Here is a 26,919-nt window from a genome sequence, read left to right as displayed (position 1 = left end):
AGAGGAAAAAAACTGCAATGAGAAAATAGATGTCACAGTCCAGGTAGACAGCTACTTCAGCTTAACTTCATCATTCAGCTAAAAGATTAACAGCTTCTCAAAAATATACCAAATATTGGGCCTACAAAAGTAATTTATTTCTTCGTAAAATTTACTAAGATTTACTCCTTTTGTAAAATGTAAAGAATGGACTGATATCACGAGCAGGTTTCTACTTACAAAAACAGACAGTAATGATGTCCACAAGTACGTAGAACACAACTTTGTAAGGTTTGCAGTGACGGGATTTACGTGTGAACGTCTCCTACGGATGCAAGGTTGTCTATTTTACACACTTACTGGTAGGTACTGTCAACATAAGTACTCAATGCACAGTGAAAATCACACTCAGCAAAGATCTAACAGGAAGGGCAACGGCTTACTTGAGAAAGCATAGAAAAATTAGTGTGAGGTAGTTCAATAAAAACTTAGTTTAATTTTAAGCCATTGTGAGAAAAGAACATTGTGCAAAACGAATCCACAGGTAGTAGGTTCTCAGAAGTTTCAGTAACCAAGAGAATCTAAACCAGAAATGGCCAGGAAAATGTTTACTCTTACGAAACTCTCCTTAAGAGCACTTCCAACTATTCTTTGAAAGAATTAGGATGTTGGTTATCTGACAAGTTTTCCAACCTTACCCCAGACTATACATTTCTGCTTGAATGCCCTTTTTACGCTGCCATCTTTCTTGCAATTTATTAAGACAAATGAATTTCCTGTGACTCAGGAAGAATCTAAGAGCTCAGTAGAAACACGATGCATACTAAAACGCAACAGGCCGTAGGGAGGTGACACTGGTTGCTCGTGACGGGCAGGGTGCTGCTCTGCTGTCTACTGAAGGGTCAAGGGTGTCATGCATCCACTCTAACACTAACATGTGCCTAAAGAACAACACTCACAAATGACAACAGGATTTTTGAAAATATACTATGTGTTTAACCTCAAAACCTCGTGCAGGCTGGTGCCTGGGCAACACTGACTCGACTTCAGCCTTCCCAGGTAGAGCAGACACTAGCCAATAGTGTAAACCAAGCTGGGTTTGTAACCCACAATCAGCTGCACTTCCTGCTGCTGACTACACTGAGTCTTCACCTTCATCTATTTGGATAACATGGCATAATCTTCCCAGAGCAGAGGAACAGAAAAGCTCCCAGGAAACCGCTTCTCCACACACAACCACCCTCCTCTCATGAGCACTGCTTGCAGAGCACTGTGCTGGCTCTGGCCTGGGGGTGATCAGCAGCCTGAGGTTCATGGCACAATGAAAACGGTTCGGCAAACTGTGTGAAGGAGTTGAGATGCTCTGTTCATGTACAATACAATCAAGCAATCCCAACAACAGGATCTTTACAAACAGTCAGCATACACCAGTTGACAAGAGACACAGTATGGGCCTCTCTCCTAACCTGCACAAGCTGAACAGCCATTCATGGTTACCATGCTTTTTCTGACAGTAAGACAATTGGCATACTAGAAATATGCAATTGAAAAACCCACATTGTAAGAAAGGTGGCTTAACAGAAGTACTATTTGACAGAAATGTTAGTTTTCAAAAACAAAAACAAATGTTTAAGATGCTTGAAAACTCAAAAGTAAAAGTATCAAATACATATTAACATTTAAGCAAAGGGGGTGGTATATTTAGACAATACATTTCTCTTAAAAGTGGAGCACGCAGCATTTCATAAACAGAACTTTCAGGATATAACAAGTTAAGATTTTTTTTTAAGTTTACATTAAGCAGTGAGTTTGTTTCCTTTGAATTCAACTGAAAGATCATGGTTGGCAAGTAGGAGCTGGCATTTACAAATGACACCGTCAGCACTGGCTTTCCTCACTTCACCAAAATCTGTTCTGAGAGGGATGACTTAGCGGGAACAAAACGTAACACCGGACACTTCTGAAAGCAAGCCAGATGAGAAAATGCAATCGTGACAACATAGCCGAGAGAACACAAAGCTGATTAACTATGAGACAAATGGAAAACAAGAACACACTCATGTTCAAATTCCTGCTCATGTCACAACTCCAAATCCTGTGCTTCACCAGTTTGCATCATGGTCTCAAAACTCAAATTTGCTAGTAAAATGAACGCATCCTATGATAGGAGTCCACAAGAATCTCTACAAAAACGGAGAGGCTGAAAAACCAAGGTTTTAAAACTATCGAAGACAAAACTTGCTATTTCAACATATATAAAGACTACTGTATTTTTCATCTTACATATTGCACATTAACAATGACCTAAAGTATCTTATTCAGAAAGAAGTTTGTGATAAATACAGAAATAAAAATGCCAAGCAAGCTTTCAGCCATTCGCTGAACTACACCTGTCTTTACTCCTGCTGTTAGCAGGTTCCAGTGGCTTCTGCCTAAAACCTTGCTGCTCATGTAAGTATGCATTCCCCAGTTCATCACATGAAATCCGTCTTGTTCCAGATACTACAGAGGGTGCCTGGGGTAAAAAACTGACATTAATTCAGAAATCAGGAGACTTCAATGACATGACTTAGGAAAAATTCAGTTATAGAGAAATAAATCTGCTGATACAAAATGTAAACAGTTAACACACACTTGTCAGGAGCAGCACCATTCTTACACTACTCAACATCCACATCTGCATGTTCTATTGAAAATCAGGTATAAAAAAATGAAAGACTCGGACTAAATGACCACCATTTATGCCTGCTCTGCTTAATGTGAAGAAACAGTCCTTAGAAAATGATATCCTACATATGGCTGTGTGCTACTATTTTCAGATGAACGATATATTGCTCATTTGATGTGTCACCTATATAAATGGCAGTAGGCTTTGGAACCTCCTGACAGCTAGTGTAACTAGGGTGATGCTACAGGTAGAATCAGCTGGCCAGAACACCAGGAAAACCGGTGCCCAAGTGACTGAGCCTCCAAGTAGAGTAGGAAACCAGAAAGGTCCAAGGGCCTGAGGCTGCAATAAAGAGAAAAGACCAGACTCTAGACCACTGTGAGGACCTACAGCCTGAGGACATTAACTTTAGTGTGTACAAAAACAGGCTCATGGCTAGTAGAAGGGAACCATCTGTTTATTTGCGTTGAAATGTACTATTCATGAAGTATCCTCTTGACTTTATGTGATCGTAAGTTTTGAGCATGCCACAAATGTGCAGAATACACCATATTCCTTGACTTTTTGTTAGTGGGGTGAAAAGATCACATGTGCCTGGCACCTTGTGTAAAGACATGCTCTGAGTTATTCTGCAATTACATGATGGGGCTTTTACCAAAAATCTAGGTCAGCTTGCCCACCAATCATCTAACTAAACCAGGATGGGCAAGTAGCAAGTAACTGGAGGTCTCTTGACACGTTCATCATTTACAGTAGTTATTCCTGAATATAACTGGCTACAGGTTATTTTCCCTCACTCCTCTGGGTTATTTCATTGATATGCACATAACCCTGAAGGACAGCATCATGAACAAACATCTGAAATAAATTCTAATAAAAAAACTATAAAAATCTTAAATAAGTCATGATATAGGCAAGTCACCACATAATAGTTGCTTTGATAAACAAAATCTTACAAATTCAGTAAAAAAAAAAATCAGCAGCATAAGATAAAGCAAATATGCAAAAAATTTAAACCATGATAAAATAATTAGGTTTACATTATACACTTAATTACAGCAAAAAAATACAATACAGTTTTGTTGCTGTTTTAAAATACAACTTAGGTTTTAAATTACATCACTTGAAATTAAAAAAAATAAACTACTTTACTAAAAAATGAATTCTACTTTTTTTTTGAAAAATCACTCAAAAATAAGACCACTGAATTGTTCTCAAAGTAGTTCTATCAATGACTAACCAACTCCCCTCCCCCACCCTCCCCCCCAACCCCCAGCCCAAGTAGTCATCTACAGCAGCCCAGAGGTCCAGCTGAGGCTTCCAGACTGCTGTCCGTATCCGAGGCCAAGGTCGGATCTGTTGACATTGAAGACATATCGTTGACAGACGACGATGACGATGGGTGCTGAGAGCCATTGATCACTGCTGCACCTGTGCTATGAGAAACAAAACAGCCCATCAGTTGCAGAGAGCTGCTTCAATTACTGACTACCATCGGTGGTCTACAGAGTTATTTCTTGCTCAAAGACAACTACAAACCATCCTGACTCTCCCACTTTTCTATATAAGAATCCAAAAGTATAGTCCCGTCCTTTCCACTAATTTGTTTTTCAGTTTAAGAACTTACACATAATGCTGTTGAGATTTCACTTTCTTGGATAGGTGTCTAGTAAGTTTAAAAAAATCAGTTCCCTTTCACTAAAAAACAAAACAAAAAAAAGTCCAGATGATACTTCTAATACATCTTGCTATAAAAGCAACCGCCAACATCATAATTAAGTCATTTTCATTGGGAGGAACCTTAGTTCTACCTCAGTTTACCTGAGATTATCTGACATATGAAGGCAATTCAGGTAGTCAAGGTAGGTAAAACTCGTGTCCAAAAAAATACCCACATATATGCATTTCAAGAGACACAGGACCAAGTGTTCCTCTTGCCAAAGTAGCACTCAACAACACTTATTGTATTTTTTTTTTTTTTTTTTTTTTGCCAGTCATGGGCTTGAGCTCAGGGCCTGAGCCCTGTCCTTGGACTTTCTCAAGGTTAGAGCTCTACCACTTGAGCCTCAGCACCATTTCTGACTTTTTTCTATCTATGTGGTACCGAGGAATTGAACCCGGGTCTTCGTATATGCTAGGCAAGCACTCTACCACTAGGCCAAACTCCCAGCCCCCACTTATTGTATTTTATCTGGACAGAGAAATTCTTCCAGGGGGCTGGAATCACACTGGGGATGGAGATGTGTAAAAGGCAACTTATATGTTAGGTAACAAATTTGGAATCACTAAGTAAGGGTCATTCAAAATGAGAATAATATAACTTACATAAAAGATTTCAAGGACAGCAATGGTATAAATCAAATACTGAGCAGAATTCCAAAGGATGAGGATAAGGCATTGCATGTTCCTGAAACCAAACATGTGCAAGAAGACCCCGCCCCCTAAGTCTCATGGTTCACAGCTCATTGCATCTGGGGATGAGCAAAAGTCCCGATAAGAAAGGTTCTCTGAGAGCTAGTCTTGAAATGCCACAAGGAAATCAGTGATGCAGCGAGGACAGGAAAAGTGAAATGGGAACTCAGTATAACGGGTGGTAATCTGCTGGGCTCCAGTGAAGGAAAAAGTATATATTCTGTACTATACATAGTGCACCATGCCTATTTTCTTTAAAAAAAAAATTACTTATGCTAGTCTAGCCTTTTCTGTGTATGTGGTACCAGGGACTCAGCCCAGGGCTTCATGCATGCTAGGCAAGCCCTCTACTGCTAGGGCATGATCCACCTACATTAGAACCTAGTGCTAGGATTACAGGCATCGCCAGGATGCATGTGCTAGTACACTGGCTAAGACATACATGTATTAAAAAAAATAATCTTTTTCTTAACGTCCTGTGTCCCAGTAAGAAATTTTGACACATTAAGGAACACTGTTAAGGAGATTTACTCATATTCTTGATTTTGGAACAAACATTATGCTTGGCCCTGAGAATCAAAATTCATTTGGATAAAATTCTTGGCTTCAGTGGGAGAAGGCTAACTTTGAGCAAAAAAACTCAGACAGTGCTCAGTGCCCAAGACCTGAGCTCAAGCTCCAGGACCAGCACAAATTAAAAAACAAACAACAAAAAAAGCCCAAAAGGCTTCAAAGGGCTCAAAAATCAAAGATCAGTAGATGAATTTGGAAGGCAAGTGAATAAATACAATATAAACAATGAGAAGTGTGTGCCTGTTATCACACAAGAACGTTTCTTGAAACTTCTATCCATACATCATCTGATGAGGATGCTAAAAACCACAGAATCTCAGAGCTGGGCATGGTGGTTCATGTCACAACTCGAGCACTGAAGACTGAGGCAGGAGGATTGAGTTTGATCAGGACATCTTTTGGAACAAAACAGCCTCTGAAGCTCAACTCAGTTTTACCAAGTCCATCAAGCCACCTTCGCCTCTGCTGCTGGAGCCTCTCGCTGGCCAGAAGCAGCAGGCTGTGGGATGCCCAACATTCAGAAAGTACTATAGTAGCTTTTCCACAGAACGGGTTTGCAATCTTAGGCTCTTTATTTATGAACTTTAGTTTTCTCATCTGTAGAGTGTACGTAATAATCCCTATCTTGAGGCTGTAGGGGGGAGTGAATAAAGTATCAGTGTATGTTATGTGACATGCACATGTTAATATGTACATATTACTTGCCATCGAATATTTTTTGCTAAGTTTTTTTTTGGTTCAAAATCTTTTTTCCATTTATTTTTTATTGTAATTAATAGAAGGGTTACATTATATTCACCAGATAGAAGGTGCATTACTTCACATACATTGATACCCTTTCTCATGTCTTGGTCCCCATTTCCCCCCCCCTCCGCCATCCCCGCCCCTCATCTTGTTTCCCCTTTCCCTATTTTGCTCAGTTTTTTAGATGTCAAGATTAAGATCAGTTTACAATTAAAAAAAAAATCTTTTAACTCCCCAAACCAGCTTCTTTCTTTGAGAATGAACACTTTGTAGTAGTGGTTTCATGTTACTGTCTGGGTTCAACAAATTAAATATATGAAGAAGAAAATGGCAGCGCTGGGTATCATGTGTACCAAATTTTGGAGAGAAGCTTGTCTTATTCAAAGGCTATGAAAACTGTAGAAAGAAAAGTATATTGAAGACAGGGATGTCAGTTATCACAGGAGACATTTTATGAAGTCAATTATCAATTTATCAGCACAAGGTATTAGAATAATGGTGTTTTCTAATTTAGCCAATTAGATGATAATCTGAAAAATAATGATGTTAAATAAGACAAGAACTGTAGGTTTCAAGTCATTTAAAGTTTACAACACAAGAACTGAAATCTCGACTAAGCTTCTATTGGAACCAACCTAAAGGAGATGGCTGCCCCCTTATAACTCCATTCTTGGTTCTCTCTTCTAAATCCATCACCTCCTTGTATATCAATTCTGAAAAAGAGAAAAAAAAACGTCAACCAGTATCTCAATATTTTTTTTCTAAATTACTGTTGTTCAAAGGTGACACACATCTGGGTTTCTTTATATACATCAGGTAATAAGTGTGTTTCCTATTGCACAGTATCATCTGTTTCCTCATTCTCACCTACTCTCGCTCTCCCCTCTCCATCCACAGATTGCATGGCTCTTTTTAAGTAAAAAATTTTACCTAGGTTAAATACTTCAAATAGTGTTCTTATAACAATTAGAGTCTGTAAGTATTAGTCTGGAACTTGAGTATTAACATCTCCTTGAGCCTTAACTACAAATTATACTCACAGAAAATAAAATCGGTGGTAACAACTTCTTGAACTGGCTTAAGGACAGTGAGAGTTACAAGTTTTTTTTTTAATTCTACCACACCTGTATCACGGTGTATTGTGCCACACAGCATTCTCTTCCAAGAATAACTGTTTCAGTGAGGGCCTGGACAACACGTTTGTCTTACTTCTTACTTCTACTCCTTCCTTTCTCTCCCTCTCTCTTTCTTGCTAGAGCTCTACTACTTGAGCCACAGTACCATTCTACCACTAGGCCAACCTCCCGGCCCTTACTTCTACTTCTCCTAACTGCCTGGCACACTAGATATGCTCAACCAGATATCACCAATATTCAATGCAAAGAGTATGTGGAAGCTTCTTTAGTCAGAATGGAATATGAACAAAATTTTATAAAGGAAGCAGGCAGCTATACACTTCCACTCTTTATGAGTAACCCAGCATAATGCATGACATTCTACCACAATCCAGAACACTCCTCCATGGGAATCTTAGTCTCATACTAGGCTTGGGAACAGAGTAGACCACTGTGAGGATGGAAGAGACATAGGGTCTTTTAGTATAGGAACTTCCCCCCTGCATGATTCTGCTTTTTTTTTTTTTTTTTGCCAGTCCTGAAGCCTGAATTAAGGGTCTGAGTACTGAACTGGACATTTCTCAAGGCTGGTGCTCTACCACTTGAGCCACAGTATCTCCTCTGACCTTTTCTGTGTGTATGGTACCAAGGAATTGAACCCAGGCCTTCGTGCATGCCAAGCAATCACTCCACCACAAGGCCACACTCCTGGCCCTAATTCTAAATGACTCTGATGCTCAGGGCAGGTGCCTGCACATCAGAACATCTACGAAACAGGTTACTTTCAAGTTGGGCATGTGGTCCATGCCTGGGGTCAGTGTGAACAACAGTGGATTCAAGCCTTCTTGAGCTATGTAATGACATTGTAAAAAGAAAAAAAAAAAAAAGTGAAAATAAAAAGGATCCCCATATAGGCCCAGTGGTGCACCTGTGTACTGCAACTCCAGCCACTCAGCTTAACTGAGTTCATGGCCAGCCTGGAAGGACAGCGAGTATAAACTCTGTCTCTCCAAAGTGTAGTACAACAGACAGTGCTTCCTATGATGTGCCTATGAAATGCCCACATGTCTACTGTAAACTCTCAGGCAGACTAGATTTACATGTTCAGAACTGCTACATTTTACCTAACTCTATCCTCCTGACTCAGAGTCAAGAGTCAACGCAGAACAAATTGGTTATATCTAAGAAGAATAAATTTCTTTTCCCCCTAAATAAATTTACAGATGTTACCTATGCACTTTCATACATCTCTAGTCCTTTTTGCACTTCCAAGTATTTACACAATCAAGTCTTCGAAATAGATGTTCTATTTCCATTTTATGGTAAGATAAAAAGGGGGTTATATATGTTAAGTTAGGAGTCAATTTTGCAAGAAGCCCTATTTAAATAAAAAAAAAAAACTGAAGTAAAAGAAATAGGATATGCTCATCTAGCAAGCATGTGGCTCTGAGTTAAATCCTCAGTATTCACATCACACACACACACACACACACACACACACACAGTGAAAGAAAGGAAGAAAAAGAGGAAAGGAATAAGAAAAGGAGAGAGGAAGGAAAGGAGGAAAAGAAGGAGGATGGGAGGAAAGGAGGGAGAGAGGGAGGAAAGGAAAAACGATGGGAGGATGGGAGGAAAGAAGGATGGGCTGGAAGAAGAAAGTAAGGAAGGGAGGAAGTAAAGGTGGGGAGACATCTAGTGGGGTTGTATAAACTATGGAAAACATGCGCTAGCACTAGTGGGAGAAATAATATTATAATGGGAAGGATACTTACCTTTTGCTTTTAGAAAAATAATTACATTAAGCAAACATCAGTTATAGACAGAAAATATATCATTAATTTCTCTAACATGAAGGAAAAATCATCATAAAAATTTAGTTTCATAAGTCTGATGAACATTACCTTTCCACTCTTCTATTGTGTGTTCCCTTTCATCTAATTGCTTGTCAGGGATTTTTGGTGGTGGCTGAAAAATAAAAGGTGATAAATAAGTGAATCTGTCTGTAACAAGTACATGACTTCATTTATAATTTAAAATCACCCAGACAGACGTATAAAAATAAACCATAAGACATGGACTGACAACCACCCACAATCTTATGAAGAGATATTACTCCACTACAGGAAGACACTGATCTTTTCCTTTTCTTCAGACTTTATCATTATTATTTTTTAATTTTATTGTCAGGATAATGTATAAGGGGTTCCAGACATATTCGTCAGGTAGTAGGTACATTACTTCACACACCTTTCTCATGTGTTTGTCCCTCATTCCCTCCCTTTTTCAGACTTTGAAACTGCTGTTTTACTTTTCTCAAAGAATGTCCTACAATACTCTACTTCCTCTGATTAAGGTAGGAAGGCGAGAAACACTGACAGGTGATGTGACTTTGTGAAAGAGGGCCTTGATTCTTACTCATGAGCTTTAAGTATTCTCATGCGAAAGTTGGAGAGTACCAGCACCATAAATCTACATTTTTTATTTTTGCTTTTGCTTTTTGCCAGTTCTAGGGCTTGAACTCAGGGCTGGGCAATATCCTTGAGCTTTCTCAAGGCTAGCACTTTACACTTAAGTCACAGCTCCACTTCCAGCTTTTTTTTTCATATATTTTTATTGTAATTAATAGGAAGGTTACATTATATTTACCAGATAGAAGGTGCATTACCTCACAAACTCTGATACCCTTTCTCACATCTTGGACTTCCAGCTTTTTGTATGCATATGTGGTACTAAGGAACTGAACCCTGGGCTTTGGTGCATGCTCAGTGAACACTCAACCACTAGTCAAGCTCCTGGTCCAAATCTACATTTTTTAAACTCAGAAGGTATGCTCCCAACTTAAGTTTTAGTCTAAGCATGCAATCAATATATTCTGCAAACACTGAGGAAAAGTACTTACAGCTTCTGCTTCAGAAGGGTCATACCAGACATTGATATAGGGGTGCTGTAGAGCTTCATCTACTGAGATCCTTTTGGATGCATCTATTACCAGCATTTTGGACAACAAATCCCTTGCCTGACTGGCTGCAAAGACAGTGATATTAATGCATATATGTGTAGGTTCTTAAATATCAATGTTTCAAAGTGGAGATTATCTGGTCTTTTTTTTTTTTTTTTTTCCTCCTTTCTTCAGTCATGGGCTTGAACTCCAGGCCTGGGCACTGTCCCTGAGCTCTTCAGCTCAAGGCTAGAGCTCCACTACTCTTGGCCACACCACCACTTCCAATATTCTGGTGGTTAATTGGAGATGAGTCCCATGGACTTTCTTACTCAGGCTGGCTTTGAACTGCAATTCTCAGGTCTCAGCCTCCTAAGCAGCTAAGATTAAGATTATAGGTATGAGCCACCAGGGCCCAGCAAGTTTTTTTTTCTTTGGTTAGTCCTGGGCTTGAGCTCAGGGCCTGAACACTGGACTTTCTCAAGGCTAGAGCTCTACCACTTGAGTCTCAGCACCACTTTCAGCTTTTTTTTATGTATGTGGTGCCGAGGAATCGAACCCGGGTCCTTCATGCATGCTAAGCAAGCACTCTACCACTAGGCCAAACTCCCAGCCTGTAAGAGTTATCTTTTAAATAAAAGCAAAACAAGGTCAATTTATCCTCTGAAACCATATAAATGAAAGATTAAAATAAAGACTTCACTTTGCTTTCACTACTCAGAGATAATACTGGATTTATCCTGTAAGAACATGAAAAAAAAGCCCCTAACACACATCAAAAACAGGATTTAATTATGTGTATGTGTGTGTGTGTAAAACTTACCTTTAAGTTTGTTGTGCTCTGAGTCAGCTGGAAACAGTACATCGGGGAAGAGCTTCTCAAAGCTGTACCCAGCATACTTAGGTCTGTTTTCGACGTAAGTCCTTACTGTTGGTTGCAGTTTCTTCATGAATTCAGGACATGGTGTTCCAAGCTGTTCAATAACTTTATTCCACTGATCAATATCTAATATCAAGCAGCTAAGAAAAATACTCCATATCTGTTGTTCAACACATTATATCGTTATCAAAATGCAGGTGGAAAGGTATAAATTCTAAGAAAGAATGTGGCAGTTATAAATTTTGTATCTCACAGCCACCTCTGCAAAAGGCAATGACTGTAGGTGGATATAAATAATCAATAAATAAGCGTTGTTAACCTTATTTATTGTGTGTATGCATGTATATAATGTAAATGCATATGTAATTTTACCATAAAAATGGAAACATAAAAGCCTGAAATTTTAAATATAAATCATAAGCAACTCAATGAGAAACGACCATTAGTAGCCATAGAAACTCTTAATCAAACTGCAATACAGAAAATATGCCTTCTAACTTGTCAGAACATCTGAGTATGTTTCTTAGAGAGTAACAAATTATTTTTATAATGTGTTGCTTTTCTGAAGACCTTTTTTAAAAGGTCTGAGATGCATAAAGAAGTCGGAGTTGTTTTGGTAAGTTGTCTGGTTATGATTTCCTGCTCTTCTTCCTACTCATCTTTACTCATGAAACCTCTCTTCTTATAATCTAGTTCTAAGTGATATTCTGAGATGAAAAGATGTCACTGTTAATATAATTACTAAAAGTCTGACAATGTAGTCAGTACCATATAAAACTATCACTGCTGAAATTCCACATGAAACAATCAGATGTTATGTTGTGATGAGACAACAATCAAGACATAAAACACACAGAACATTAACACAAAAAGGAGGTGGGAAGACAAAACAGAAGGCGGGCCAGACAATTCCAAATTTCAAATTAAGTCCTCAGTATTTCTAGACTTACTCAAGTGTATAGTGATTAGAAAATTTTAATGCAAGCCATGGTGTTTTATTTGGGTTAATTAAGTCAATCAACTCAAAGCCAGCCAGTAACTATGGATAATCACACTTGAGTCCTTTCAGAATTAGCATATGAAAGCATAAATGAGGGAAAGGAAGTTTATGTCAAATATCGGTGGTATTTTCAAAGAGTAATTTAACAATGCTTTATATTAGGGAGAGACAATACAGTAAGACCTGACCAGGCTGAAACGCTATTCGTACATTTTGACCTTTAGAAACTACATTTTAGGCCAAAGATAAGGATACGATCTGTACCTGGGAACAAAACACCACCTTTGATCATTTCTCCCATGATGCACCCAACTGACCAAATGTCAACTGAAAACAAAATGCAATGACATTAACATAAAAGATTTTGGTTAAAATAAAAAGAAAATATATAAACATTAAAAAAAACCACGCACACCATGTACACTTTAAAAAATCATAGAAAGCAGTACAAAATAAAAATGAGTGACAGTGAATGTGCTCTGACTACCAGCAGAGACTGTATGTCCTACTGCCAGATGCAGCCTATAAATAGCTTCTTAGCTCAACAGGTTTTGGAACTATAACAGCCACAGACTTTACGTCATTTTAAAAACACCTCGAAGTCTGAACATAGCATATTCATTTTCATGAGACAACATAAGGAAGCTCATCTCCTAACTAATTAATCTGCTGCAGCAGCATAAGGATACAGTCCCTTCCTGGAAAGAGGATTTTGTGGCAAACCATTTCTCCCATAATGCACCCCACAGACCATAAATCCACTATGTGTTTGCAGCACGAAAGAAGGAAAAGCAAAGCAAAAGGTCATTAAAATCAAAGAAGCATAATATGACTGTGTTATATAAAAACTGCAAAATATCACAAAAAACCATGACTATAATCTTATCTAATGGAATAATTCAAAACAAAGCATTTTCCAAAAAGCTTTGGTTCACAAAAGAAAATGTAAAGTGTGACACTTTATATATCTAATTTTAAAGTGAGAGTTATGCACAGATTGAATAAATTTAATAAAGCTGGACACTAAAACTGAAAATTTGATTAAACATGAAGTAAACTCAACAAACTGGAAGCAAAGGCTAAAAATGTAATTTACTATAGTAAAACTACAAAAAATACAGTATCTTGTGGTTAAAATGCATTATACTGTGCATTATACTCTCTCTTTAAGTCAAATAAAAGAAAAAAAGCATGAGCAGGAACAATTTAGCGTATTAAAATATTTAGCAAAAAGAATATCTCTGTAAATATTTTTATAGTCTAGATGTTAATCTAAAGAACTCTTCAGACATTTTCAAACTAGATATCATAAATTTAGTCTGATTTAAGTCAATTCGTTTCTTGGCAACATCATTTTACTTCATTTACATCATTACTCCTACAAGAACAAGTGCTCAGAGGATGAATAATCTATTGAGAAAACTTAATAAATGAACAAGTATTTACGTATTTCCTATTTAGTTTTAAAAATTCATAAAACCAAAGTACTTGAGTTTAGGAAGTTACTTCTGGCTGGGCAAAGTAGAAAAATTCCTATAAATTTGTTATTTGCCAAGAGTCTCCTTGCCAACTTTAAACAGGAGCTCTGAGAATTACTAAAAAGAACCTGCTATACACAGAAACAGGCAATTTGGAAATCTTTGCCTGTTTTCTAAAGTTAATCATGCACACATAGTTAATTTATACTTTTGAGTTTAAATTTTAAAAGAAGAAAGAGAAGGTGTTTGCAGATTAATAGGAAGGCAGGGGAGAAAATAAAGTATTTAAAAGGAAAAGACTTTAAAAACTTGGCTTTAAGTATGAAGGTCCAGATTCGTTAAGAGGAAAAGGATAGGACTAGAAGTTACAGAGTGATGATGCCTTTTTAAAAATTTTGTGCTAGTCCTTGGGCTTGAACTCAGGGTCAGGTGCTATCAAACTCTTGTGCTCAAGTCTAGTATTCTACCATTTGAAGCACAGCTCCACTTCTGTTTTTCTGGTAGTTAACTGGTGATAAGAGTCTTACAGATTTTCCTGCCCAGGATGGCTTTGAACTGAGATCCTCATAACTCAGCATCCCAAGTAACTAGGATTACAGGCCTGAGCTGCTGGTGGCTGGCTCTATGACAACTTTTTCTTAGTGCAAATTTCTGGTAGGAAGCTGTCCTGTGATATTTACAGGACACTGATATACTGCTAGTATCTGTGACAACTAAGTTTCACAGCAAAATAAAAACAAACCTTCAATTATCAATTCTCAGACAAAGCCTTCATATTTTAGGTACAGGGTATGAAAACATAATAGTATGTTTACTTAAGAACAAAAGATTATTAGTAAGTGTCATTTAATTATCTCAGAAAAGGAAGCAGGAAGCAGAGCTAAAATCCTAAGTTCAATGATACTTTAATAAAAAATAAACTGAAACTAGACTAAAGATTCTAGATTCAAAGTGAACTGCTATCTCAGTTTCTTTCCTAGAAAAATGAAGTCTTATTCTAGGGAATCTATCCGATAAAGTAACCATACTTAAAAGTTAAAGAGCTTAATTCAAGGTACCATTTGACTATAATAACACTATATGCCACTATCTCCTTAAGAGATGATGAAATCCTGTTTTCTCTGGGAGGTCACCTTAATTATCCCTCAAGCAGAGAGGCCTCACTGCGGCTCCCCAAGCTTATACGAAGTGCGCCTGCTATTGACATTCACTTCAGGTGATAGAAAAACATGGGCAAAACCATTACAGAAAGCTAAGCCTGCTACTACAATTTTTACACACACTTTATACTTCTTTGTATACAGAAGCACACACCTCAAATTCAAATTACAGGCAAGCTAAGGGCATATGTTCTGCTCTCACATGGTAATGAATTCCTTAGGTGAACAGTGTTAACATTTAAGAAAATAAGGCAGACTCTTTTTTTTCAAATTTTTAGGACAAAACCTAGTAATACATATTTAACTCAGTGTTTTTCAACTTAATTATGAAGAAATGTAAGGAACAAAAGACAGTAAGAGTACTAGAAGAGTATTTCAAAGAAGTGTGTGCTGACCGTTCTCCTTGTAGCCCATGCCCAGGATGACTTCAGGAGCTCTGTAGTAGCGAGTCACTACGTAAGGTGTCATCATAAAACTTGTTCCTGCAGTCCTCGCCAGGCCAAAGTCGAGAATCTTCAAAGTGCAGTCTGATTTTACTACTATATTACTGGGTTTTAAGTCCTTCAAAAATAAAAATAAGACACATACAATGATTTTGCAGCTCACAATGAATTATCCTGGAATTTAAAAACAAGTAAACCTAACTCACTGTTCCATGATGTCACAACATGACACAAATTAATCACTAATGGGTAAACCTGAGAAGTCAGCGTTAAAAGCCAATTTGAGGACATACAGTTATCACAGAAGTTAATCATGCCTTATTTCGTAGAAATCATTACTAAGTAGAAATTTCTGATCACAAAGTAAATTATTTGGTGGGAGAAGGGTAACAAAGGGGGAAAAAAAAGATTTGTAAGGCATCTTAAAAAAGCTCAAATTAAAGCTATTTTATCCAATATAGTGGCCCATCCTGTAATCTTCACGCTGAGATTCAGAAGGCTGAGGCAGAAGGACCAGGAGCTTGAGGGTGGCCAGAGCTTCATAGTAATTTTCAGGGACCTCCCCTTCCCCACCCCTCAATCCCCAAATCAAAACAGGCTGGAGGGGTGATGGCTCAAGTGATGAAGTGCCAGCCAGTAAAATTTAAGCAAGAATACAAAACCCAGAGTGTAAGTCACGGTTCAAGCACACATGCTCTGGCCCCTCTAGCCCCATCTTAAAAGCCAACTTGCATCTGGAATCTTGAGACCTAGAGGACCAAAGTACAAAAGCAGTCTAGGCAGAAAAGCCTGTGAGCAATGGAAAACAGATAAATACAATAGCAAAAGACAAAAGGCTTCACGTTCAGAAAAAAAGTAAGACAAAGATGTTCATTATTTTCATCACTTCATAGTAGTGAGACACAAAAAGACAAAAAAGGCACCACACTGGAATGGAAGTAGTAAAACTTGGGTGTAGATGATGTGATTTATATTATTTATAGAAAACTGCTTTAAGAATCCATGTAAAGGGGCCAGGAGTTTGGCCTAATGGTAGAGTGCTTGCCTAGCATGCACGAAGACCCAGGTTCAATTCCTTGGTACCACATACATAAAAAAGTCGGAAGTGGTGCTATGGCTCAGGTGGTAGAGTTCTAGCCCTGAGAAAGCCCAGGGACAGTACTCAGGCCCTGAGTTCAAGCCAGGACTGGAAAAAAAAAAAAGAATCCATGTAAGATATCTATTAAAAGTAATAAATTCATCATCATTGCAAGACATAAGCTCAATATACAAAACCCCAATTCGTTTTCTTTTTTTTTTGCCAGTCCTGGGCTTGAGCTCAGGGCCTGAGCACTGTCCTTGGACTTTCTCAAGGCTAGAGCTCTACCACTTGAGCCTCAGCACCACTTCCGGCTTATTTCTATGTATGTGGTACCAGGGAATCGAACCCGGGTCTTCATGCATGCTAGGCAAGCACTTTAACCACTAGGCCAAACTCCCGGTCCCACCCCAATTCATTTTCTACATAACAATTTGAAAAGGAAAGGAACACAATTCAATTTACAATAGTTTCCATAAAAAGAAAATGACTAGGAACAAACTATTAGGGCAAACTACTTATCCACTTAAAACTACAAAGTAATTAAGTCCCACGTAATGAACTAAATTGCCTCTCTTACCTCTGAAATTTTGGTTTCTGAGAGAAGGGTCCTAGAGTTTGAACTAGGGCCTCACCCTTACAAAGCAGTGTGGCCACATTGCCACACTCCTAGCCCTTTTGCCTTAATTATTTTTCAGGTAAGGTCTTGCCTTAGGTCAGCCTCAGACCATGATCTTCCTAGCCAAGCTTCCCATAGAGGAATGCACTACCCCATCAGGCTTACTTTCTAAGATGACATTTATGTTTGGCTGGGGCTGGCCTCAAACTGCAGTCCTCCTGAGTAGCTGGGATTAAAGGAATGAGCAACTATACTGAAGGAACAAGCCTGACTGCTGTGTTTGGAAACAGGGTCCTTCGAGAAGAAGTAATTGTAGTTGAAACAAGGCCATAAGGCTGAAGCTCTAATCCAAATAAATGGATGCCGTGTAAGGAAAAGAGAAAACAGGGCATTTTAAAATCCTTTTAACACCAGAAAAAGGCCATCTGACACAAGAAGATGGCTGACTATAAAGCAGGAAGCTAGGTCTCACCAGAAACCCAAATTTCTGGCATTTTGATCATGGACTTTTAGACTCTAGAACTTTGAGAAGAAACTTTTTGTTAAGACATTCAATCTGTTGTACTTTATTATGGTGTAGAAGATTAATACAATTTAGGGAAATGGAAAGATAGCAGATGTTCATAAATCAGAATATAAAATCTTCTTAACATGACAAAATTACTCAATTGACACATTTAATGAAATCCTTAAATCTAATGACCTTTTCTGCAGAAGAGAAATTCACATGTAACCTCTATGAGCCCCAAATAGTGAAAAAAATACTAAGAAAGATGGAAAAGTCATAATTTCCTACTGCAAAACTTTGTACAAAGCTACAGGGATGAAAAACATTTGGTACCAATATACAGCTAGATATAATAGCAATTAAACAAAAATTAATAAGAGTTCAGGATAAATCCATGGATCTATAGCAGCTGGGTTTTTATTTGCTTATTTTGCTTTTTGAAACAAAATAAGACACGAAGATCATTCACTGGGGGAAAAAAAAACTGGATTTCATGACATTAAACTTTTCACATACTAATATATTCAACAAAGTGAAAAGAGAACCTCCAGAATGGGAGAAAATGTTTACAAAACATATAGTGATGAATGTCTACTTAACATAATAAATAAGGAAACTTCTGCAACAATAACCAAAAAGACAATCCGTTTATATCTCTAAAGATAATGCACAAACTGCCACCAAACACAAAAAGATGGTAGACCATCAGTAGTCATTAAGGAAATTCAAATATCCACTCTGAATGAACAAGTCAGGTAAGTATTGTGAAGATGGTGGGGAAATTAACCCTGTACACTGCTCCTGGGAATGCCAAATGGCACAGCTGCTTTGGAAACATCAGCTTGAAGACTCCTTAACAAGTTAACCACAAAATTATCCTAAGATGCATCACTTTCACTTCTAATGCACATATCCAGAAGAAGTGAAAAACAAGTATCTGAACAAGCCTTTGCATGTGAATTTCATGGCAACACAACCTGTAGCAATTGAAAGAAATAACCCAAACATCCGTCGATGGATAAATGGTCCACAGAACATAAGAGAAAAGGAAATACTGGTAATATGCTATAACCCAGAAAGACCTTAAAAGCATTATGTTAAGTGACAGAAACCTCATATAAAAGTTAATTAACAGCCTGGTGGGAGTGCAAACTTGTTCAACCACTATGGAAAGCAGTATGGCAGTTCCTCAAAAGACTAAACACCTCTATGACCCAGCAATTCCACTAATTGGCATTTACCCAACCGTCCAGAAACAAGGACATACTAAATCCACCAGCACAATGATATTCATTGCAGCACTATTTATTTACCATAGCAAAGATATGGAACCAACCCAGATGTCCCTCAGTTGATGAGTGGATCAACAAGATGTGGTATTTATACACAATACAATTCTATGCTGCTGTCAGAAAACGACATCGTCCAATTTGTAAGGAAATGGAAAGACTTAGAAAAAATCATATTAAGTGAAGTAAGCCAGACTCAAAGGAACATAGGCTCAATGGTGTCCCTCATTTGTCATAATCAGTAGAAACCTTGGGCTCTCCTAGCAGAGATTTACAATAGAACAAAACCTAGATACATAAGGCCATATAGTATGATGCTAAATGAAAGGACCTGTAGGATATTGAAACCAAAGCCATATAATAAGTGATTGTTGTCCTTAATGTACTATGTTATCTCTCATCTCTTTTGCTGTCTCTTGGTTATCTCATATTGTTACAGTACCTTACTTTGTTATCTGACATATTGGATATATGTGTATTTGGTTATGTGAAATTGGATAGGAAAGGGGGGAAAACAAAATGAGGGGTGTGGGTGGGGAGGGGAGGGAAATGGGGACCAAGACATGAGAAAGGGTATCAATGTATGTGAAGTAATGCACCTTCTATCTGGTGAATATAATGTAACCCTTCTATTAATTACAATAAAATATATGAAAAAAAATTTTAAAAAATAAATTAAAATTAAAAAAAGGTAATAACAGCATATGATTCCACTTGTTTGAAACCTCCAGAACAGAATAAACCCTTATAACAGAAAGCTGATCATGAGGACTGAAAGCCAAAGGGATATGGATTTCCTTTCAAAGTGACGATACAAAACATTTGGAGTGCATTTTGACTATACTAAATGCACTGAACTATATACTTTCAAGTGGCTCATTTAGTTCTATGAAATTCAATTCAATGACTAAAATAAGGCCATATACCTCCAAGATATAGAAACAAGAGCCATATAATGTGTGATTGTTGTTCCTAATTTACTGTTATTTCTCATCTTTTGTTATCCCTTGGTTATCTCATATTTTTACAGTATCTTATCTCGTTATCTGATATATTGTATATATGTTTGTTTATTTGAAATAGCATAGGGAAGGGGGGAAAACAAGATGAGGGGAGGGGTTAGGGTAGGGAAACGGGGACCAAAGCACAAGAAAGGGTAGCAATGTTTTGCACCTATCTGGTGAATACAATGTAACCCTTCTATTAATTACAATAAAAATAAATAAAATAAGGCAATATGACAGCATTTTCTACTAACCCGATGAATAATTCCAGCTGAGTGAAGGTGCTTGATTCCACACAGCATCTGATAGAGAAGGTAGGACATTCGTTCATGATCTAATTCCATCTGAATCACTTGGCAAAGATTTGCATCCATGAGCTCCATTACTATGTAACTTCATGGGAGGAAAAAGATGACAGCTAAAGTATACAGCAATAATCTTAAGAAAATCTTAACAAAATTGTATACTAACAAAATTTTAATTACCATACTTACACATCTTGAAATTCTTCTAGGGATTTCTGTGGTGTGAAAACATTCAAAAGACCAATTATCTATGGTGAAGGCAAAGAGAAAAATTAGAAACCATTTCCTAACACTTTATTTGGAAACTACACATATAAACATTTAAAGTTTTGCTATTAGTTTAAAATATTTTAATTTTATGGCCCCAAGTTCAAATAAGCTTATTTTATATAGTAAGACATATGCTAGGGATTGGGGAAGAGGAAGGACTAGAGGCTTAGAGGATCTTTAGGGTATTGAAAATGGATGACAAAAGAAGGTACATACAATCACACATTTGTTCAAACCCATAGAGTATACCACACCAAGTGAACTGAAGCTGAGGAAGGTAGTTTCTGCCAAAGTGTTTGCCTAGCCACATACCAGAGCCTGGCTGGCTTTGATTCTCTGCACTAGGTTTGGGGGAAGTAAAGCTGTAATGCACAAACAATGGACTTTCAGTGACAAATGTTTTAATGCAGGTCCTTCAGTTGTGACAAATAATAAACTCTGGCAAGGGGCCAGTGATTTGGAGGATGTTGTATCTGTATGACAACACTTCGTGCTGTCCTCTCAATTTTACTATGAATCTACAATTGTCTTGAAAGTCTTAAAAATAAAAACCTTATCAACAGAAAGGTTTCCCATAGTCTATTTATGAACATTTTATTAAGGACTAGTATTACACAACCACCTACATATTTTTTTCAGAAATTCTTCAACATATCTACCAGTTTTATCCCATTATTTCTATAAAATCTCAGTTCTTTCCTTTCTGGCTTTAAATAATGTTGCACTTTCTTAGATTCCTTCATTTCTAGTCAAATCCACTGGTCCACACATTAGCACATTCTTTCCTCACTACTATCTTTATAAAGATTTTCTTTTCTCTGTCTACCCATTCATCAAAGATCTATATCATCATCTCCAAGCATCTGTATGTAGACAATTCCCCAAAATGCATAGTGGAAGCCTTTACTTAGCTTCTGAGTTTCAGATACATACTGCCACTTACATGTACATCATGCAAGTAAGGCACAACATTTTTTTTTTTTTTTTTTTTTGGTGGGTGGATCATGGAGCTTGAACCCGGCCTGGGCGATGCCCCTGAAGTCTTCAGCTCAAGGTTACCACCCTACCCTTGAGCCAAGCTCCATTTCCCATTTTCTAACTGGAGAGAAGAGTCTCAGGTCCTTTTGTGCCCGGGCTGGCTTTGAAAATTAATCCTTAGATCTCAGCTTCCTGAGTAGCAAGGATTACAGGCATGAGCCATGGAGCCCGGTGGCACAACTTTCATTGCTATGCAAGCCCCTTACTTTCTTTAGCATGTTCTCACTTTTACAAAAGACTCAGAATGACTATATATATAGAGTTATTATATATAATATAGTCATATACAGTATATAGCCATATATATTATATATATTGATTATATGTAATATATATGATTATATATCATTCTCAGTCTTCTATTGTAAAATTCTATTATATATATATCAGCTATAAGCAATTTACTTTTTAGTTTTTTCTTCTGAGATATGTCAGCCTGTTTAACAACCAGTGCTGGGAAGATTGGCTGCAATTTGACACCTCCCTTCATTTCTAACCCTGTACAAAATCAACTCAAAATGGACCCAAGAATTCAGTCAGACCTGAAACTTTAAATCTACTATAGAAGGCAAAGGGAAAATTCTGGAAGTTTTCTCAATAGGATTCCAATTTTTTGTAAAACAAGAACAAGAATTGACAAATGGGACATCAAATTAAGAACTCTTTGAAAAGCAGAAATGAGAGAAAATCTTTGCCAGTTACTCAATAGACAGATGATTAATATACAGAATTAGAAAGCTAAAAAATTGAACACAGAACAAATAGAACAATAAAAAGAATAAATGGGTAAGTGACAGGTCTCAGAAGAAACACAGATGGATAATAGACACATGAAGAAATGTTCAACATCTTAAGTCAAAGGGAATGAAAGTTAAAACCATATTAAGATTCCATGTCACCACAGTCAGAATGACAATCAGTTAGAAAACATAATGCTAGCAAAGATGTGGGGAAAACGGAAACCTAAAAAATGCTACTGAGCAGGTACAGTGGCTCACGCCTGTAATCCTAGCTACTCAGGACACTGAGATCTGGTGGATCAAGGTTCAAAGCCAGCCCAGGCACAAAAGGACCTGAGACTCTTATCTCCACTTAACTTCTAGAAAACAGGGAAGTGGGACTTGGCTCAAGGGTAGGGTGGTAGCCTTGAGCTAAAGAGCTCAGGACAGTGCCCAGGGCCCAGGCCAAAATCAAGCCCCATGACCCACCCACAAAAAAAAAAAGGTACTGAAATATAAACTAGTATAAATCAGTATGGAGGTTCCCCAAAAACTAAAAATAGACGTATCATAAGATAGGCCCATTCTACTATTGGGCATTGTCCAGGAGTGTAAATCAATATCCAAGCAAAATACTTGCATCCTTTTTCAACAGCCATAATGATACATGAGCCAGAGGCCGAGTAAAAATCTTGTTTCTAAGCCAGTCCAGCAGAGCAGCTTATGAGAATTTATCTCAAAAACAACCAGTAAGTTGGGTGTGAACTCATGTGGTAGGGTGCCAATGGAGTGAGTGAGCAAGCAAAAGCAAAGCAAAACTCAAACCCCAGTACTGTCCCCAGCCTTCAAAGGCTACTAATTAATAAAGGATGAAGAAGGGGGAGAAAAAGAAATAAAGAGGGTCATTTGGGCAAAATTTAACATGTACTTATCTGAAATATAGTGAAACTTATTAGCTGCAATTAATACACACTAAAAAATGAAAAAGTGAATGATAGGAAAATAGACTGATGGGAGACTGGAAGGGGAAGGCTTAACAAAGAAAGCAAGATGCTGAATATCATGGAAGATGTTTATTTGCAGAACAATGAAACCTACTAAAATTATTTTAAGAAGGGGCAGTGGGATGGGGTAGAGTGACTGAAGGTGTAAGGTTGATTGGAATTCATTGTATATGTATAGAAATGTAACAATAAAACCCTACTTGGACAACTAATGTATCATAATAAAAACAAAAACTAGTCACTTGCTTCCCCCAATCCCCTTCCCCGTGCCCTAATAGGAATAAAGACACTATCAACCATAGACAGGATGGTCCAGAAAAAAAATCAAACACTGATTAGTGAGCTGTATAGGATTACTTTGGGAGAAGTGATAATTGTGAGAAAGGAGTAGAAAGTTACTGATTCTTTCTAGATACAAATCAACAAAAACTAGCACCAATAGATGAGAAAAATGCAACCATATGTATTATATGAAGAGTTTAGAAAAGATTTTGTGAAAAGTCTCCAGTAATAATATTTATGTGAATAAGATACAGAATTAGGGATACTTTTGACAACGTCACACATAATTTCTGTAGTATACCCCCAAATTCCAGCTATTATGAAGATATCCTGAGCAAAAGTGGGAAAAGCCAAAGAAAAAAGTAATCTTTCATATTCTAGGGAAAGTAATTAAATTTTACCTTTGAAATCTAAAGGAAGCAAAAGAATTGTAATTAGTTCTCTGAAACAAAGCAACAACAGAAAAGGGGAAAAATGATGGATGTGTTCTGACTCGCTGGCAGGCTTCTAACAAAGAATTGTTAGACAAGGGAGTGAAATGGTGACGTGGTTTCTAAACAGCATTTTAGTGTCTACTGTCCAGGTGACAGGAAGCAGGAGTGGTTCTACGCCAGAGTAACCAGGCCACAGCAGGCAGGAGAAACACGCCTAGCTCCCTGCTAGAACATGATGCGTCCAGTCTAGCATTTCATAAATCTGTCACTGATGCAATTCTCTCCTAGTTTATTTCCACTTGGCTTGGAACGATTATTGCATTAAAATAATCATTGAAGTGTAAGTTTAAAAAAGTTTACCTAATCTCAAAGTAAAAGTTACATGTAAAATAAGGATCCTATAAAAGTCACATATTAGAAAATAGAATGTTTTCCTACTTTTTGTTAAATAGTTCTACTAACTGCTTTATATTCTCTACTTGTTTGAGCTGAGTGGCTCATATCTGTAATCTTAGCTACTCAAGAGGCTAAGATTTGAGGATTACAGTTTGAAGTCAGCCCAGGCAAGAAAGCCTAAAAGACTTATCCCTGGTTAAACACCAACAAAGCTGGAGGTAGAACTGTGTTTCAAGTGGTAGAGCACTAATCTTGAGCAAAAACAGCTCAGGGACAGTGCTCAGACCCTGAGTTCAAGCCAACACGCCAACACGCCAACACACACACACACACACACACACGTGTACGCACAAAAATCTCTGGTTATTTTCAACATAAACTTATCAGTGAGTACTGATATCACTTAAGGAGGGGGGTGAGGCGTAGGGAGAAGTGATTTGAATTTTATATTATCACTTAAGGAGGGGGGTGAGGCGTAGGGAGAAGTGATTTGAATTTTATATTCCACATACTAAATTCCAGGGACAAAGTAAAATGGGAACCATCTTGTCTCTGTGCTAAATCTAGTTTTCTGAAATGCCAGCTTTAAAGAAAACAAAAAGCAAAACTTGAGTTCAAGCATGAAATTCTTCTCACTTCTTTAAAACTCCACCTTTAATGAAGTAAATGTTGGGAAATTACACATCTCAATTTCAGAAGCCATTTTTCTATTGATAGTATTTACCAAAGTTGAGGGACAAGTGTACATTCTGGATGTGTATGTATAACATATACAAACACACACTCCCACCTCTGAAATGATGTTTCAAACCAGAAAACCAATCTAAAGTCCCAAATACTTAAAAATAGATTAGTATTTGTGTATCTTTCAGTAAATCTTAATTTTATTACGGAAATCTAAACTATTCACTTACGTTTTTGTGATTAACACATTTCATAAGTACTAACTCTCTGTAAGCCCGCTTAGCATGCGTTTGGTTCTGAAATGGTCGGCTTAGCTTCTTGATTGCAACATTTCTTTCAAGAATGGCATCATAAGCTGCACTGTAATGAGAAATTAGAAACAACACTTGAGTAAAAGTCCATAAAACTAAACTGATGAAATACTCATGCAGATATTTCATTTAAAGACAAATGCAACTGTTAACGCATCATTCTGCATTGCTCAACCTGCATCCTTACAACTGATTCTTAAAATGCTAATGATTCAGAGGGACAACTGAACAAGAAGAACAAAACCTTTTCTTATTCACTGTGTATCATTCAAACCCTCCCTAGTACAGGTAGGTATGGAATGTGCCCATGCACAGTGTTTGGGTCCACTAGATGGCTTAAAGCTTCCTTCATATGTACATCAAGTTTAGGCAGAATAAACATGTATATAATCCTGAGTTTTACTTAAAAGACTTATTAAAGAAGTCTACATAAATACCTCAATCCTTCTGGACACAGGAAAAAAATACTAAAACAGAAAGATACATACAGAAGTTTGTACACCAATTTTTATTTTATAATTAAAAAGGTAACACTGTTTTGGAAGAGGAAATAAAAAGTTGGTGAGGTTTAAACATGACTTGAGGATGGCAGAGGATGCTTCATAACTAGGGTGTATACAAACACCATATTCATTATTCTTCAAGGCTTTCTTTGTGCTCCACGGCAGTGACCACATGTCACCTTTGGGATATGACAGGACAAAGTAGAGTCCAGATAATGTAACTTCTTTAGTGAATTTTATGCTTGAAAGATTAACCACTGTTTAACAGAGTAAGCAATTAAGCAATTTACCCAAAGTTAGCTAAAACAAACCCCGAGACAAGGAGCCATAGTGGGCTATCTGATATTGGCAACTTCAAAAAAAGACTATTCCTGCTTATGTAATACTTGAAGACCAGCCCTACACTAATTTATTTCAACTGACTGAAAATTTGGATCTTCATTGTAGCTATCTCATCACACGAAATATGGTACAGAATGATATAGATTAAGGTACTGGCACTATATAATGAAGATATATATATATAATAGTTGTTGCAGCTGTTGATTATGGGGCTTGGAAACAGGGCCTGGGCACTATCCTTGAGTTTGTTGGGTTTTTTTTCCTTTCCTCAAGGGCTAGCACTCTATCACTTGAGCCACAGTGCCACTTCCAGTTTTTGAGTGGTTAATTGGATATAAGAGTCTCATGGGAACTTTTCTGCCTGGGCTGGCTTTGAACCCCAATCTTCAGATCTCAGCTTACTGAATAGCTAGGATTACAGGTCTGAGGCACTGGTTACCTGGCTTTAAAATGGGTATCTGTATACATTCTATGCATACCATGACTACTACATTTAATTGTGTACATACAGTTCTTACCTTAAAATCATATAAATTTTAGAAATTTTGACTGTTCATTTAAGGGAGGTTTTATTTGGAGAGGTTTAATTATGATTAATATTTATCTCCTAAGTCAAAGGAGTATTTATTATTTATTTTATTGTTGAGGTGATATACAGAAGGGTTGCAATTACATTTATCAGGTAGTGGGCACATTACTACTTGAACATTGTTACCCCTTCCCACGTTTTTTTCCCACTTCTC

General features: G+C 37.4%; 1 protein-coding gene across 3 annotated transcripts in view; it reads right to left on the bottom strand.

The window, feature by feature from the left end:
- Positions 1-3,929: 3,929 nt before the first annotated feature.
- The window catches only part of Mapk8 (mitogen-activated protein kinase 8), a 72,465-nt gene continuing 49,475 nt past the window's right edge, over positions 3,930-26,919 (bottom strand). Inside the window, exons 3-12 of one of the 3 annotated variants that reach the window (XM_090346755.1) lie at positions 25,251-25,380; positions 20,383-20,441; positions 20,143-20,281; positions 15,343-15,508; positions 12,999-13,070; positions 11,253-11,435; positions 10,391-10,515; positions 9,393-9,456; positions 7,012-7,089; positions 3,930-4,078 (exon numbers count right to left, since the gene is read on the bottom strand). In XM_090346755.1, coding sequence (XP_090202881.1) covers positions 3,933-4,078; positions 7,012-7,089; positions 9,393-9,456; positions 10,391-10,515; positions 11,253-11,435; positions 12,999-13,070; positions 15,343-15,508; positions 20,143-20,281; positions 20,383-20,441; positions 25,251-25,380 — 1,162 coding nt within the window. In that variant the 3' untranslated portion in view covers positions 3,930-3,932. Of the gene's footprint in view, positions 4,084-7,011; positions 7,090-9,392; positions 9,457-10,390; positions 10,516-11,252; positions 11,436-12,564; positions 12,637-12,998; positions 13,071-15,342; positions 15,509-20,142; positions 20,282-20,382; positions 20,442-25,250; positions 25,381-26,919 lie in introns of all 3 variants that reach the window. The other 2 variants (XM_090346756.1, XM_090346757.1) reach the window with 2 other exon arrangements.

This window comes from Megascapheus bottae, chromosome 15, assembly GCF_031878675.1.
Source record: "Megascapheus bottae isolate mThoBot1 chromosome 15, mThoBot2.hap1, whole genome shotgun sequence".
NCBI classification, from domain to species: domain Eukaryota; kingdom Metazoa; phylum Chordata; class Mammalia; order Rodentia; family Geomyidae; genus Megascapheus; species Megascapheus bottae.
Note: the sequence above shows the minus strand (reverse complement) of the source record. Positions and strands in the feature narration are given on the sequence as shown.